Raw genomic sequence first — 15252 nt, forward strand, 5'->3', positions numbered from 1 at the left:
GTTGTTGGGTCTTCTCCCCACCATGACCCTTGCTGTCCCTGCTCTTTCGGGGAGGGAGCTTCTGTGTGTCACACAGTGGCCAACAGGAAGGATGATCGCACTCCCAAATCCAAAAAATTGGAGCTTTCTACGCCCCTGAAAAGCGATTGCTTTGGAGATGCACGTATGGCCTAGTGAAGACTAGATCGGAAAAGAAAAAGATTTTTCCAGAAAACACAGCCATCTAGGGGACAGTAGAGCCAAAGATCAGAGGCCACAGGGTCCTAGAAACATGCTCTAAACTAGTGCTGTCCAATAGGACTTTTTCAATGATGGAAGCGTTCTATATCTGCGCTGCCCGATAGGGCCACAGTGGCTGTTGAGCACGTGCACATGGCTAATGCTGCTGAGGGATTAATTGAAATAATCACACGTGGCTCCGAGCCTTTTTCCAGTGACACCCCTTTCTGCCAAAGGGAGCTTGAGCCAAGTTTTCGCCATTTGCAAGTCAAGTCCCAAGTAAACACAACAGAGGTGCGTTCCTTTGAAATAAGACGGGAATCAGACTGGCAATCCTAATCTCTTCCAAGACAGCAGGATGAGACAAGGGATCAGGGACACAGGGGTGTGCAGGGGGAGGAACAGAGGAGGCCACAAGGAGAGGGGGGCCAGGAGCAAGGCCCCTCATGTCGGACCAGACCTGAGATTCTTAAATATAGATGTATTTTTTCATCTCTGGACACACTTCAGTCACACTCCTTCCGCCCTCCCCCTTCCCAACGAACGGCAAACTAAGTGCATTAGACACAGCACAGCACACGTGAGGGGCCCCTCCGTTTCACCAAAGCTGGGAGCGGGGCACAGCTTGGGGATGGAAGAGCCTCGAGGTAAATATAGAGGTTCTAGAACCCAGTGGGCCCAGTTTTAGACCAGGGGAATGGGACCAGGATGCAGCACAGTCTTAAGGTTCTAGATTCAGCAGCTGGCACCTAGAACCCAGTGGTTTCACGGTGGGTCTAATGATTGGGGATCGTGGCTGGGAAGACAGCCAGTTCTGTCCTCAGCCGAGGGGTTCCCTGGAGGCCACAGAAGGAGCCTGGAGATATAAGGGAGAGCTCAGACGCACGGAAGGAGTAGGATCCGGTCCAGAAAAGGCCAGAAAGGCATCTAGACCAAGACTGTCTGTTCTCCAGTAGGAATGAGAAGCCAAGTGGTTCTGCCCCCTCCTTGCTTGGCCAAAGTGTGGAGGAAGAGGGGGGCAGAGATGGAGAGATCCTGCAGGCAGAGCTGGACAAATCAGGGAGGTCTGGATCCGAGTAAACACCAGCACCCTGGCCTGCAGCCCGAGTTCTGGAGTTGAAATGGAGGAACTTCTGCATTCAGTAAAGTCCCTGAAAGTGCCTAGTTCTGGACTTGATTGTCCCATTAGCAGGGATACCACGCGGTTTCCGGAGCTTAGTGGCCCCCAGGCCAGGCCTGAACATGGCATGCTCAGAGGGCTGTAGAATTGCAAACCACAAAGGGCTCTAGGAGCCTGGAAGGCAATAGGCCAGGTTTCCTAAAACCTCTGGCACCACAGTAGGGTAACGGCAGAGTCCTGGCCTCTGGGACCCGGGCCAGGCCTGGGGGACTCCAGGGCACAGATTGTGCATTCTGGAACCCAAGAAAGGCACAGCGTTGGGTTCTGGAGTGTGGGGATTCCAAGAGCTAGCTAGAGGGGGCTGGACTGTATGGCGGAGGGGGCGGGGCTGTGGACCCCACAGAGGGTTCCGGATCTGGAGCAGGGTTTGGGAACAGCGCCCTTCAGCATCCACCCTCTGGATGAGGCAGGCAGTGCGGGCGGGGAGTGTGGGGCAGGAGCCTTAGTTGCGCTCCTCGCCCAGGGAGCTGGCGGGGCTGAGGGGCTCGCTGGGGGTGCTGAGCGAGCTGGAGGGCCCCGTGTCCACCGAGCCGCGCTTGCTCCCGCTCGTGGAAGAGGTGCAGGAGGCGCGACGCGGCCACTCCGGGGCGCGGATGTTGCGCCGGTCCTTGGCGGCCTCCTCGTCCTCGTCGTAGCGCTCACCGTCTTCATCGGGCGGCACGTCCCGGGGCTCCTCCTCGTCCTCGCTCTGGTGCGGGCTCGAGTGTCGTGACAGTGAGGGCGACGGAGGCACTGATGCAGGCCGTGGGTAGCGGTAGCCCTGGGTCTGCGTACGGACGGGGTTGTGGGCACAGACTGCAGAGTGAGCGGAGGCCCCTACAATCCTGCCCAGGCATCCAGGGCCCCTGACGCCTTCTGATCCCAGGAGGGAGGGAGGGACACCCCACCCTACCCCACCCCAGCCCAGCCCTCCAGCTCCTGGCCCACCAGAGAGACCCCGGGTCCACTCACCGCATCAGCCTCGCGGGGCTCGTAGGTGAAGTGTTCTGGAAAGGCCTTGGCCAGCGCCATGTGGCGCGCGGACATATAGTACTTGAGGGAAAGAAGTGAGTGGGAGGGGAGGCGTCAGGGGGCGGGAGCCGGACCCCCGGCCACCCCTGCAGACCCGGAGCGAGGCGAATCCTGGCCACATCCGTTATGCAAATGAGCACACTCTGAGCACCTCCAGTTGGCCCCTATGCCAATTAGCCATCTTCCTAGCTCCGCCCCTCAGGTAGATAAGCAGAGCTATGATTGGACAGACTCTGAGCCACATCCCAAGAACGCGGGTGGGATTCTCCAGTCGGGTACCTCTTTGGCCACGCCCTTATGCAAATAGAGCACTTCTGACCAATGAGGTCTTCCCGCAAACGTTAATTTCTTAAAGGGACAGCAACTGCTACAGGTAGGAGGAGACCGTGTCCCCTGCGCCAGGCTTTGAGCTGAGGAAACAGAGGCCCAGAGCGGGAAGCGGCCGATTCACTAGCAGAGGACAGGGAAGGGAGTTATACCCGGCCTAGGTATTTCCAGTCCAGAAGGTCGGAGAGGCGCTCCGTGCGGTTCCGCTGGATGATGCGCTGCCGCCGGCTCTGCTGGCAGAAGCTGTAGAGGAAGGAGGTAAGCTGCGAGCAGGAATCATCCAGGCTGCGGAACCGCCGGTCCAGAATGTAGATGCCTGCAGGGGCCAGGACGGGGGCTCAGAAACCAGACTGGGGAGACCTTCATTCTCCCTGGGACCCTGTGGCACCAGGACCCCTCCTTCCCTGGGACTAAGGCGTTCCACCCCCTCCTCCCCAGGATCCAAGAGTCCCGGCTCTCAGTCCGGGCGCTGACCGTAAGCTGAGGGGTCTGCGATGTGTTCCTCCATGAAGCAGCCGAAGCCGGAGAGGTTGGTGGAGACACTGGGGATGCCCATAACCGTGCACTCAGCTGCGGGAAGGCGTGAGAACAGTCCACTTAGCGCTTAGCACTTTGACAGTCTTAAATCTCAATAAACGCCTCAACGGCGCCCTCTACTGGCATCTTTACCAAGTGCTGGGCGCTGAGCCGAGCAAGTCAGGAGCGGAAAAACCAGGCGGGGCATTGGACTATCACAGTCTTAGAGCGGAAGCTAAGAGGCTTAGCAAAAGGGAGTTCACTTGCCCCAAGGCCTCAGGATGAGGAGAAGTCTTTAATGGGCGATAAGGATGCTAATTTATTGAATACGTACTCTGGGCCGATGTCTATCATTTTACTTAATCCTCACAACCTGTAAGATACTTTCTTGGGCCAGACCATACTGTTTTGGTTAAAACAGCTTCAGTCTGTTTTGACAGGAGGTAAGAAAAAGTCTCTCACTATTACTATTGCTGTCTACAGACCACCTACGATGCGTCGTTTCCTACCTTAACGCTGAGAAATGGTTCAAGGAGTTTGTTATAATTCTCATGGAAATGTTTCTAAAAAACCTCTGTAAGCTGCAAAAGCAGGCGCTAACTATAAGGGAGCTTATGGGAAAAACAGGGTTGGGGCCGACCACACAAAACCTAGGCATCATTTTAACCATGGATGAAAGAAAACTGGCAAAATTCCTAATTATCATGCAAGCATAGTTTAAAAGACTTGTTAAATTACTCATAAAGTAAAAATTACTACGGCAAATGTGGTATTTATTTAGCCTGAAAAACATGCGAAAAGATGTGAGGAAGGGTTGAGTTTGGGGAAACCACAGCAAAATGTCCCCAAATGAGGGAGAACTGCACAGGAGCTGTTTCGGCTTGAAGCTGGTGTCTGAAGGGAGCCGACAGGAGGAAAGGGGAGGCGATGGGCACCAGGAACAGCTCCGAGTGACTTTGCCACATTCTTTTGTGTTCAGTGAACTGTGCATTCACCTGCTTTATTTGGGGGGCCAAATGTCAGCCATGTGAACTGTGACATCAGTCCTCCAGTTAAACATCACATGAGCTACTGTGTTTACAAAAACACACTGTAGCAGAACAATAATGTTGCCATTGCCCCTGTTTTTTTAGGGTTTTTTTGGTGAGGAAGATTGGCCCTGAGCCAATCTATTGCCAATCTTCCTCTTTTTGCTTGAGGAAGATTGTCGCTGAGCTAACATCTGTGCCAATCTTCCTCTATTTTATGTGGCTCGCTGCCACAGTATGGCTTGACGAGCGGTGCTAGGTCCGTGCCCAGGATCTGAACCTGCGAACCCCGGGCTGCCAAAGTGGAGTGTGAGAACCCAACCACTACGCCAGCAGGCTGGCCCTCTATTGCCCCTGTTTTGCAAAGGAGAAGCCTGAGGCTCAGAGAAGCAGAGTGCCTTGCACGGGGATTGTGCCAGATCTGCCCAGGACCCTACCGCCATGCTGCACTCACCCGGTGTGTAGCCCCAAGGCTCATAGTAGGAGGGGAAAACCCCGAGGTGGCAGCCACGGACAAACTCCTCATAGTCCACGGGGAGCAGGGGGCTCGTGGAGGAGAGGAACTCTGGGTGGAAAATCACCTGGCAGGGAAAAAGAAGGACACAGCCCAAGCACCTTATGTAGCTACTCCTCAGATCCTAGAGAGGCCCAGAGAGGGTGGGAAATTTGTCTAAAGTCACACAGGTGAGTGGCAGGATAAAGATTTGAATCCAAGTCAGCTTCAGAAGCTAAGGTTCTTTCTAAACATAGCGATCTTTTGATAAACTATAGGAGATGGGAAATGGAAGGCCCCGGGTTCCCTCTGCACACCCCCGCCAGGCCCAACCCACCCTGGCCGCTGCCCTCACCTTGACCCTGTCAGCACTACTATTGAAGAGGCCGATTCGACGGATGGTGGTCAGGATAGGGTCCGAGGAGTCGTCCAGCATATTGTGGGTGCACACAGGGGGAAAAGACTGCCGCTGTGGGGGCCACAAGGGGAGTAGGGGTAAGTAAAGAGACATGCTGACCCTGGGGATCCAAGGAGACTACAATTCCTACCAGGTTGTGGGGTAACCAGCCCAAGAGATTCCCAGGGGTTGTCGATTTCCTGCTTGACTCTATCTGTAAAGGTTCTCTTTCCCCTTTAACCACCATGAGCTGAAAAGAAACTACAATTCCCAGCTGTCTTTGAGGCAGAGCCAGGGTTAACATGCCCCACGGACTACAGGGAGTTGTAGTTATCTTGTTCTGTAGTCTTGGCTATATCATCAAATTCAAAAGAACTTTAACTCCCCCCAGTAGACCAGGCCAGAGACTGTGCCAATATGGTGGCAAGCTTCAGGGGCTGCTGGAAGTTGTAGTTTTTTAATGAAAATCCTGGATCTCTTTCCATGTTCCCTTTAAGTGGCTTGTAATTACCTCAACTTCCACCCCCACAGAGGCCCAGAAAAAGCACAATTCCCAAGAGTCACTGGAGGAAGATAGAGCTAGTGTGATAGAAGTCCAGGGGGCTGCTGGGATGTATAGTTCTTTGCAAATATTCCATCATTTCTCTCAGTAAAAGTTCTGCACACCTTCAGTCTACTGACTCCAGGGGCCCAACAAACTACAATTCCCAGCAGCCCCAGGGCAGAAACACCCTCAGTGAGGCAAGCAGCCTTGGGGATTGTTGGAAATTATAGTTTGGCCAAAAACAATTCACACCTTGTTTATGCAACTTGGCTGTCTAGGTTTCCATTCTCCAGGAAATGGCTCACCAACCCTGGCCATAGGTACCAAAGACCCTTGACTCCAGAGAACAAAAGAACTCTAACTCCCAGAAGTCTCTGGGGTAGGGAAGTGTCAATATAACAGAAAGACCCAGGGGCTGCTGGGAATTGCAGTTCTCATTTGGTGACTGCCAATCCTCTCTAAGGTTTCCCATCCACCTAATTCCAGTTACCTGCCAATAATGTAAAGAAGCTACCACTCCCACGAGTGTTTGGAGACAAGACACAGGCAAGGGGATAAGAAACAGTGGCTGCTGAGAGTTTTCAATGTTCTCTAGGAAAAGATAAGTGTTTTAGCTGACACGTTGGCTCTAGTGCAAAAGAGGCCCAACAAAACTACCATTCCCAGCTGTCTCTGGGGAGAGAGGTGGAGCTAGTACGCAGCAAAGCCCAAGGACAACTGGGAGTTGTAGTTCTGCTTTTGTGGCTAGCTTGACTTCCTAAGTTCCCTTTCACCTGTTGTCCATTGACCCTGGGTACTCAAAGAAATTACAATGCCCAGCAGCCCCTGTGGCAGAATGAGTCTCAGGAAAGCAGGCTGCCCTAAAGGCTTCTGGGAATTGAAGTTCTACCAGTCAGTTCACACTCTTCTGTGGACCTCAGAATTGATTCCCCCGATAAGAGCCGCCCAATAAACCAGAATTCTCAGCAATCTCTGGGGTCAGAGCTAACACGGCAAGCTGCCTCTGGGGCTGCTGGGAGTTGTTGCCTCTCTGCTCAGGGGTCCAAACCACACCTGCGTGGCAAAGATGGCTCTCTTCATCATAGTGAAATCCTCCTTGTCCAGCATCTTGTTCATGTCTGGGAGGCTCCCACTGCGAAGTGAGCAGAGGGATGCATCTGAGATTGGGTGGAGAGAGGGGTTAGGGTCCAAGAGGGCGCAGGGCTGAGGGCGGGGCACTCACACCAGCAGGGATTCGTAAAGCTTCCTCCCGAACTTCTCCTTCACTGTGTTCGCCGTATCCCTGGAAGGGGCAGAGCGACATCATATACACACCAGTCACTTATTGTTAGGCTTCCGGGGCAGCTGGGAAACTGAGGTCTGAGCAGAGAAGCCCTGGGGATTCTGGGCTGGAGGATGGGGACCCAGGGAACAGGCCCTGGAAGGCTCGGATCCCTTTTGCCTTGCATCGGCTGTGTGGTCAGGGATAGGTGGCCTTCCCTCTCTGACTTCAGTAACTTATCTGTCAGACGGGGATAAAAATAGAATCAACCTCAGAGGTTTGCAGTGAGAACTCAATGAGGTCATGACAAAAAGTGCACAGTGCCCGGCACACAGTGAGCCTTCCAGAAATGTCAGCTATTATTAGGACTTCTCCTAGTCCTGGTGGTGGCAATGCTAAGCCCCATTTTATAAAAAGGGAAAATTATGTTCTGAGAGGAAACTTTATGTACACGAGTAATGCTAGCAAAGAGCGCCACCCTACAGCTCCAGTGACATCCCTCTGCTCACAGCCCTCCCAGAGCTCTGGCCTCATTTTCTACCCCATCTCCCTAAGGCACTCTGCTTCAGCTCCACTGGCCTCTTTGCTGTTTCTCAAACATGCCTCAGGACCTTTGCACTTGCTGTTCCCTTTGCTGTTCCCCACATACAAACAGGACACCCTCCCTCATTTCCTCTATTGGTCTCTACCCAATGATACTTTCTCAGTGTGGCCTGTCCTGACAACTGTCTCATATTCCAGTCCTTTTATTTTTTTGCCAGAGCACTTTCTAGAATTTTCTAGAATGTGAACTCCATGAGGGCAGGGACTTTATCTTTCTTGTTCACAGCTGTGTTCCCAGGGCCTGGAACAGTGCCTGGCACACAGTAGGTGCTCAGTGAATATCTATGGCTAATGAATGGGTTTTACAGATGAGGAAACTGAGCCTTGGAGAAGGGGAGTGGTTTGCCTAAAGTCACAGAGCCAGCAAGGGTCAGTGGCATGAGTGGGACCTCGCTGGTTTCATATCAGAACCCTGATCGTGCTGTCACATTTGTCCTGCCTGCGACTTCTTACTGCCCCCTGTGCTGGAGGCGTCTTAAGCAAGTGACTTCAGTAGGAATTGGTGGGGCGGGTTGATCCCGTTACAGATGACAAAACTGAGACTCCAAGAGGAACACTAGACCCAGAGCACAGAGCTGGGCGTGGGGCCGGCTGGGTGCCCGGGCCAAGGCTGCTGACCAGAGCTGCTTGCGCACGGCTTGCCCCTTGAGGGTTTCCACGTTGAAGTTGTTGGTCCGAGCCGGCATGATGAAGAAGGCGACCACCGTCTGCTCGCTGCCATTTACCTGGGGCCGAGGAAAAGGGGCCGAGGTCAGGATCACCCACCCTTTCCCCTCCCCCAAGACCACTAGGATCCTGCCAGGCCCCTTCCTGTCAAGGTGAATTATAGGACAGAGTTACTATCCCCACTGAGACTCGGATCTTCTTTCTGGGTGTCTGCACCTGCCCTACAGACGGGGTTCCCAACCCCCACCTCCCCGGGTCCTGTTCTCGCCGGTTATGTACTCATCTTCTCATCCTCCTTTGTCCCCTCGTAGCCCAGGCCTTACTCTGAGCAGATAGTTGAGCCGGGCCAAGGCCTCCAGGAAGACGTCAGCCCCCTTGTTGGAGAACTCGTAGCGGCCGGCGATAAAGAAATACAGGGTCTTATCCAAGTTGAAGTCCAGGTGCCTAAAAAGCCACAAGACAGGGTGAAGCCAAGATCCTCACCCTCTAGCCCTGACTCGAAACTACAAACTGCAGAAGCCACAGGGGCAAAGAACATCTTAGACAGTACAGAGGCATCATGGGACTCATGGGACTTGTGCCTCTTTTCTCCTTAAACGGGGATCTCCTGAAATACTCAGCCATTGTTCTGACGCTCAGGAACTCAAGAGTCTGAGCCCCCAGCTGTCCCCTCCCTTAGACCCGGGAGTCTGGGCACCCAACCCCCACCTCTCTCAAGACCTGGGTATCTGGCCCACATACCCATAAAAATGGCCACGCACAAACTCCTGGATTCGGGCCTTGCTCTGAGCATGGAGGTTCTGGAACTCATGCATGGCAGAGAACTTCTTCACATTCAGTCCATTGGGGGTCACGATATCTAGGCATGGGGGAGAAGGTCCCATGTTTCATTTCTTCATTCAGATCAATGTGGTTGAATGAATAAATGAAGGTAATTCCAGGAATATTAAGGAGCTGACCAGCCAGAGGCCTTCTGGGAGTTGTAGTTCTCACATCCATTGAGAATTGATGCTATAGCCTGGGAAGAATAACTGGTTCTAACATTGCTTTTCTCAAAAACAAAGTCCAGTGAACCTCCATCCTCTTTCAGAAGACCAATATCTACCTTAGCCAATAAAATAATTTTCCCTTTTCTGAAATGAATGTCAAAGAAACTACACCTCCCATTAGCCTCTAGGGTACAGCCAGGCAGCCTCATATGCAGGCCATCAACTTAGGGTCTTCTGGGAGTTGTAGTTCTCTGCTCTTTACAATAAGAAAATTGGTACGGGCATTGGCGTAGACTGTCAACTACCTCATTCATGTCTCGGGACCCCCTCCTATGCCCTACCTGGTTTCCTCTTGAGTAGGTGCTGAGCCTCAATGGCGGTGATCTGGGACACGGTAGTGAAGACGTGAGTGCAGTGGGCTGCCGCCCGCTCCATGCAGTAACGGTGATAAATTTGCCTCTCACCAGCTTCCTTGTCCACGTTGAACTGGGCAGGAAGGGACGGTGGTTAGGTTAGGAGAATGGGCAGAAGACTGGAGGTCCAGATTCTGGGGTCCTGGGCGAGGTTGGAGCCGGAAGCTGGACTCCTGGGTCTGAGGGAGGAGGGGCCTGGGGTCTTGGACTCCTGGGTCCTGGGACAAGAGGGAGCTTGATCTCCTTGGGCTTCGAAGACAGCTTTGGGCTGTCCTGAAATACTGGCCGCCCCCACCTGCCACACTCCCGGCTCACATTCTCCAGGTTGTTGTAGAAGTCCACAGCACCGGCACACAGGTATCGCCCCAGCAGCGTGGCGTGGGTGGTGAAGATTGTAGCCACAGGCAGCCGCCGGGCACGGCACAGGCAGAGCCCGATGCCTGCCAACCACTCGTGGAAGTGTGCAACCACATGTGGCTTCTCCTCGCTCTGGGCCAGGAACTGTGGGGCAGCAGAGACAGGGCCACTGTGTCTCCACGTGTGTCGTGAAGACGATCAGCCATCCCCAAAGTGGACGAGCAAACAGAGGAGAGATAAATCACCTCCACTGCACAGAGTGGGCCGCCACCCACTGCAATCCCCATTGGACAAGGAACTGTACAAATCCTTGAGGCAGCCAGACCCCTGACCTCCTCCCCAGAGGCTGATGGGAGCTGGGGTTTTTCAGCCAACCTTCTAAGGCCCAGCAGGGCTGAACTGGAAAGACTGAAGTTTCAGTGTTCCCAAGTCCTAGACACAATTCCTGGAGACCTTTATCTCAATCAAGAGTAGAACTGCACCCAATAGTGAGGACTACAACTCCCAGAATGCCCTAGGAGCAGCCAGTTCATTAACTCTTTGTCCCAGGGCATGGGAAACAAAGTTTCTTGAGCCTTTTAAAACCTAAAAGGGGGGCAGAACCAGGATTCCTGGTTCTCTAATAGGCTGGGGTTTCCCAGACATCCAGGGTGCCATCTGAGAGCTACGTCCAGCGAAAATCAGAGTAGAGAACTACAACTCCCAGAATTCCCTGGGTGGGGGGGGGGGTGAGCCCTCCAGCCAGACCAGCCCCCCCAAGAGGTAATGGCTCAGAATTCTTATATTTGGAAGACTGCAATGAATGAAGCGGAGTTGGGAGTTTAGGTCTCTGAAGAAAGAAGTGTCTGGACCCCTGGATGTCCAGGTTCCCAAAGGTCAGAGCTAATCCTTGGATTAAAGGACCTACAACTCCCAGAATGCCCTGGGAGAAGCCAGCCACCCTCTGACCAGGGGCTGATGGCCATTGTAGTTTTGGGCCTGGGGTGGAAAGAAGTGACATGGGGACTGGTGGTGGGGCCTACCTCACCCAGGAACCAGGTGGTGAGGAAGCCAAAAAGGACGGCGTCGTTGGCCTCACGGTCGTACCAGGGCACCCCGATGTTGCAGGTGTCCCAAAGCTCTCCCTTCCAGCGTTCCAGGGCCCAGGCTGAGGCCCCCACATCCAGGAGCACCACCAGGGGGCCCCCCTCGATCAGCCAGCGCCCGAAATACACCTGGGGGGCCCAGAGGGAGGCTCAGGGTTTCGGCCACACATCTCTGGGCCAGCACTTGTGGTTCTCTCAGCCACAGACAGATGCCTGGGCTTCCTGCCTTACTTCTTCCACCTTCTGTCTGTGTCCCTGCTGCTAATTTCTCACCCGCTGCCTGATTTCTCTCTTTGCTGTTAGTTATTCCCACCACAATCTTTCTCCTTCTCCGTTGCAACATTTCGCTGTCCCTTGCTCAGTTTCTATAACTGCTGTCTTTCTCCCATCTGCTGCCTCCTTTCTCTCCTTAGAACCACACGTTTCCCACGTCCTGTCTCTACACCCCAACTGCCTTGTTTTCTACCCGCTAATCATTTGTCCAAGTTGCTGCCTCGTCTCTGTGTTTTCTGCCACATTTCACCAACCACCCTGTTGCTTTCTCCCACGATCTTTTCTTCCTGCTGCTAATTCCTGGATAATTCTGTTACTGTTCTCGCTGCCATATTTCTTCCACCCACTGCCTTGTTTCTAACCCTTTCGCCATATATTTGTCACCTGCTGCCTCTTTCCTCTGCCCTTACGTCCATTTTGCACTCTGCAGCCACATTTCTAATACTGTCTGCCCTCCTTCCACGCCCCAGGACTGCATTTTTCTATCCACTGCCATGTTTCTAAGCCTCGCTGTCTCATTTCTGCCCCTGCCACATTTCTCCAATCTGCTTTCCTCCTGAGACCATGGCCTAGGTCTGGGCCTGCTGCCACAACTCTATCCAGCTGACAGATAGTCATACGCCTCCCTAACCTGGCTTTTCCCAGCCTGGGGAGCCTGACCCCAGTGTCCCTCCCCCTCCCAGCTGTTGCCTGCCCTTTTGCTGGGGGGGGGCTATTCTTAGGCCCCCAGCACGTGGGGAGCAGCTGCCATGGGGGAGGGCTGAACTGCTGTGAGGTTCCTTAGGGACACATTCGGGCCTGACTGGACTCCAGACCCCACCCGACCCCAGAGGCTGTGAATGAATGAAGGAATCAACCACTGGACTTCTCGCTCCCAGACCCCAACCTGTCTGTGCTTCGGCCCCGCTGCCTCGTGGCCCTCTCCTTGGGTGGCAGCCCCCTCTGGGCTCATCCTTCAGCCCTCATCGGAGGCCCTGGGACTCTCCACTCTTTAACCCCTGGCTCTGCCCATCTGAAACTCAGTCCCCTGGGTCTCTCCTCTCTTCATCAGCGTTCCATCTTCCCCTCTCCTTCTAGGTCTTTCTCTCTGAAACACTGGGCTGCCTCTCATGTATATCCAGACTCTGTCTATCTCCCTATTGCTCTAGCCCCTGGGGCCACCATCACCTCTTGGGACACAGTCTCTTGCCATCCGTCTCTCTCCCTTTGTCTGCCTGCCCACCTCACTCTGCAAGCTCGGCTGTTTATAGTAATAACGATGACGAGGATGATGATAACCACGACACAACAGCTCACACGCATTGCTAACTTCACGCCAGGCACCAGACGGAAGACTTTATCAACTCTTTCATCCTCCCAACAACCCTACTAGGGTTCATAGCAAGTTCATTGACCAAGGGCACACGAGCAGGAAGGGGCGAAGCTAAATTTGGACTTCAGCCTCCAGAACCCCTATTCTGGCCGCCTGCCTCCCCGCAAGCCCACCTCCCCCAGGTTCTGTCTAGCTGCCTTTCCATCTAGTTTTTTTTCTCTCTCTGGGTCTGAGGATCTTGACCTCTTGGGACCATCTCTTAGTCTGCTGTCTGTCTGTCCATTCATCAGCATCTTAGAGCTTGGGGTTCACCCCACACCTCCCGGGGTCCTGCTTCTGCTGCGTGTCTGTCAGTCTTACCTCCTCTATGTCTGCCTGGGAAAGTCCTGGGTCACCCCAGGTTTCTGTCCAGCCCCTGCCTCTTCTGCTGCTGCTCCCACCCGGACCTCGGGCACCCGCCTCCCTGCCCTTGGCCGCCCATGCCCCACCTTGCAGCCCTTGCTGTTCATGGAGTCCAGCGTCCTCTTCAGGGCCGGGGTTGGGGGCTCGAGCAGCTCCACCTGGGTCCTCACGCCTTGCTCCGTGTATGGTCCCACCAGGTAGTAGTTATCGCCCCATTCATCCCCTGTCACCTTCGCCTTCGTCTGTAGCACCGTGTAGATGCCACCCACTGTGGGCCCAAGTACGTGAGGGCAGGCCCCAGCCGAGGTCCACAGCTCTGGGACCTGGGGTGGGGTGGGGCGCCATGGGAGGTGCTGGGGCCCCGGACCTCTGGCTTAGAGGGAAGAGGGGACTGGGAGCCAGCCCATCCTCCAGAGTCAGAGGGAGGAGAGGATACAGCGCTGGAGGGCAGTGCTCCTGAGTCTGTGGGAAAAAGGGGGTGGGTCGGGACTGAGGGAGGAGGGGGCTCAGGCCAGATTTCTGAGACTGAGAGAAGGGGCTGAGGGCTTGGGCTCCTGGTCCTGAGAGAATTAGCATGACAGAGCTGACAAGGATTACCAGGACCCAGGGTCCCGAGTTCCGGGCTCCAGGAGCTGGGTCTAAAGTCTCACTCAGCCTCTAGGACACGCTCTGGGAGAATCTCTTTTCATGGCCCTATTTCACTTCCCACAGTTGCCCAAGAGAAGCCGGAATTGTCATTCCTTGCCTCCCCAGGGACTCTGCCGACCTGTCCCCCAGTCTCTTCTGCCAGCTGGGGACACAGGCATGCAGGGCCCTGCCCCTTCCATGACTCCAGTGCAGACTGAGGAGTCTGGGCCCCGAGCCTCCTTACGTCCTGGGGCTTGGGCCTTGGTGACACATGGCTCTGTATTTGCAGGTCCCCTCCCATGGTGAGTGTCAGAGCCAGTCCCTTTCTCTCCCAAAATTCAGCAAAGCAAAACCCCAGCTCTCTCCCTTTTAAGGAGTGAAACTGCCTAGCTCCTGGGATTGCGGCCCCAGGCTTCTCCAAACCCAGAACCTCAGGCCCTTTGGGGCCCAGGACACAGAAATCCAGGCCCCCTGCCACTCCCATCCCAGGGCCCAGCCCCTGACCAACTTCGGACTTCCCAGCCTTCCCCCTTTCCAGTACGCATGTGTCTGAGGCCACGGGTTCCTCTAATCTTAGGAATCCATAACCCAGGCCCTCGGCTCCTCCAGAATCTAGGCATCCAGGCCCCAACTCTCTCTCTCCCTAGGGTTTAAGAATTAGGGTCTCCAGCCTCCTCCCATCTTTACTGTCAAGTGACCAGTTCCCCAGATTCTCCCACCGCGACTCATGCATCCTATCTCCCATCCGATCTTTCAAATCCGGAGTTACATCCCCAGACCCTTCCGCCAGGGCCACCGTTCTGTAACACAGCCACTTCCCAGGTTTGCACTAGGAAGTGCCAACCCCCCATCTCCTTCCCTGTTCAGGACCCAGGTCTCTGGTCTCTCGGAAACCTCCCTCCCGGACCTAGGAATCTTTCATTTCAGCCCCCTCTCCTCTAGGACCCAGGACCCGGGTTTCCAGCCTCTTTTCATCTTAACAGTCAGGCGACTCATCCCCGCCCCCTAGGTCCCAAGAGACATACCCCAACCCCTCCTGAAGGACATAGGAGTCATAGGCTCCTTGCCCAGGACCCAAGAGTCATGCCATGTAGCCCCGGCTCCCTGTTACTCAAGAGTTCCGGGACCCCATCCCCGACTGCCCTTCTCGTCCGGGGCCCCCAGCCTGGCGTGCTCACCCTTGTTGGCCACCTCCCAGGCCACCTCGAAGAGCACTGTATTCTCCAGGTCGAATTCATCCTCCCAATCGTCCAGTCCTGGCAGTGAGGACATGGACAAAGTGCGGTTTAGAGGCATGGCTGAGGCGGGAAGGGGGCTCCGGAGGCCACAGGTAGGGTCCCCGGAGGTGCTTGGGGAATGCACTGGGCAAGGTGCGGGGGCAGGCAGCTGGTGTCCGACGGGAAGCTTGCAACGCCCTCGGCTTCCTATTGCAAGACCGTATCCCCAACCCGCAGCGCTCAGACGTACGCAGGAGGCGGCCGCAGCGTCACTGAGCTGAGTGGGGCCCTGCAGTGTAACCTTGCGGCCGCCAGGAGGCGGTGCCCGCCCC

At 54.8% G+C, this 15252-nt stretch overlaps 1 protein-coding gene across 1 annotated transcript; it reads right to left on the reverse strand.

The window, feature by feature from the left end:
* Positions 1-685: 685 nt before the first annotated feature.
* Positions 686-15208, reverse strand: GYS1 (glycogen synthase 1). Its single transcript, XM_070498565.1, has 16 exons — positions 14882-15208; positions 13163-13344; positions 11027-11218; positions 9963-10148; positions 9576-9720; positions 8987-9104; positions 8569-8689; positions 8198-8304; positions 6938-6997; positions 6769-6847; positions 5130-5243; positions 4736-4862; positions 3212-3307; positions 2890-3053; positions 2351-2431; positions 686-2165 (listed from the first exon to the last, which is right to left on the reverse strand). Exons 1-16 carry the CDS (start codon positions 14997-14999, stop codon positions 1842-1844), a joined length of 2214 nt encoding a protein of 737 aa, XP_070354666.1. The 5' UTR covers positions 15000-15208; the 3' UTR covers positions 686-1841.
* Between the last annotated feature and the right edge of the window lie 44 nt (positions 15209-15252).

This window comes from Equus asinus, chromosome 26 (genome assembly GCF_041296235.1).
Source record: "Equus asinus isolate D_3611 breed Donkey chromosome 26, EquAss-T2T_v2, whole genome shotgun sequence".
Taxonomy (NCBI): domain Eukaryota; kingdom Metazoa; phylum Chordata; class Mammalia; order Perissodactyla; family Equidae; genus Equus; species Equus asinus.

Excerpts from the sequence above, each read along its gene's own strand:
- GYS1 (XM_070498565.1), bottom strand. The coding sequence starts at position 14,999 with ATGCCTCTAAACCGCACTTTGTCCATGTCCTCACTGCCAGGACTGGAC. Across the intron at positions 3,308-4,735 it reads GCCTTGGGGCTACACACCGG|CTGAGTGCACGGTTATGGGC; the intron begins GTGAGTGCAGCA and ends GCCTTCCCGCAG. Across the intron at positions 3,054-3,211 it reads CGCAGACCCCTCAGCTTACG|GCATCTACATTCTGGACCGG; the intron begins GTCAGCGCCCGG and ends TGGCCCCTGCAG.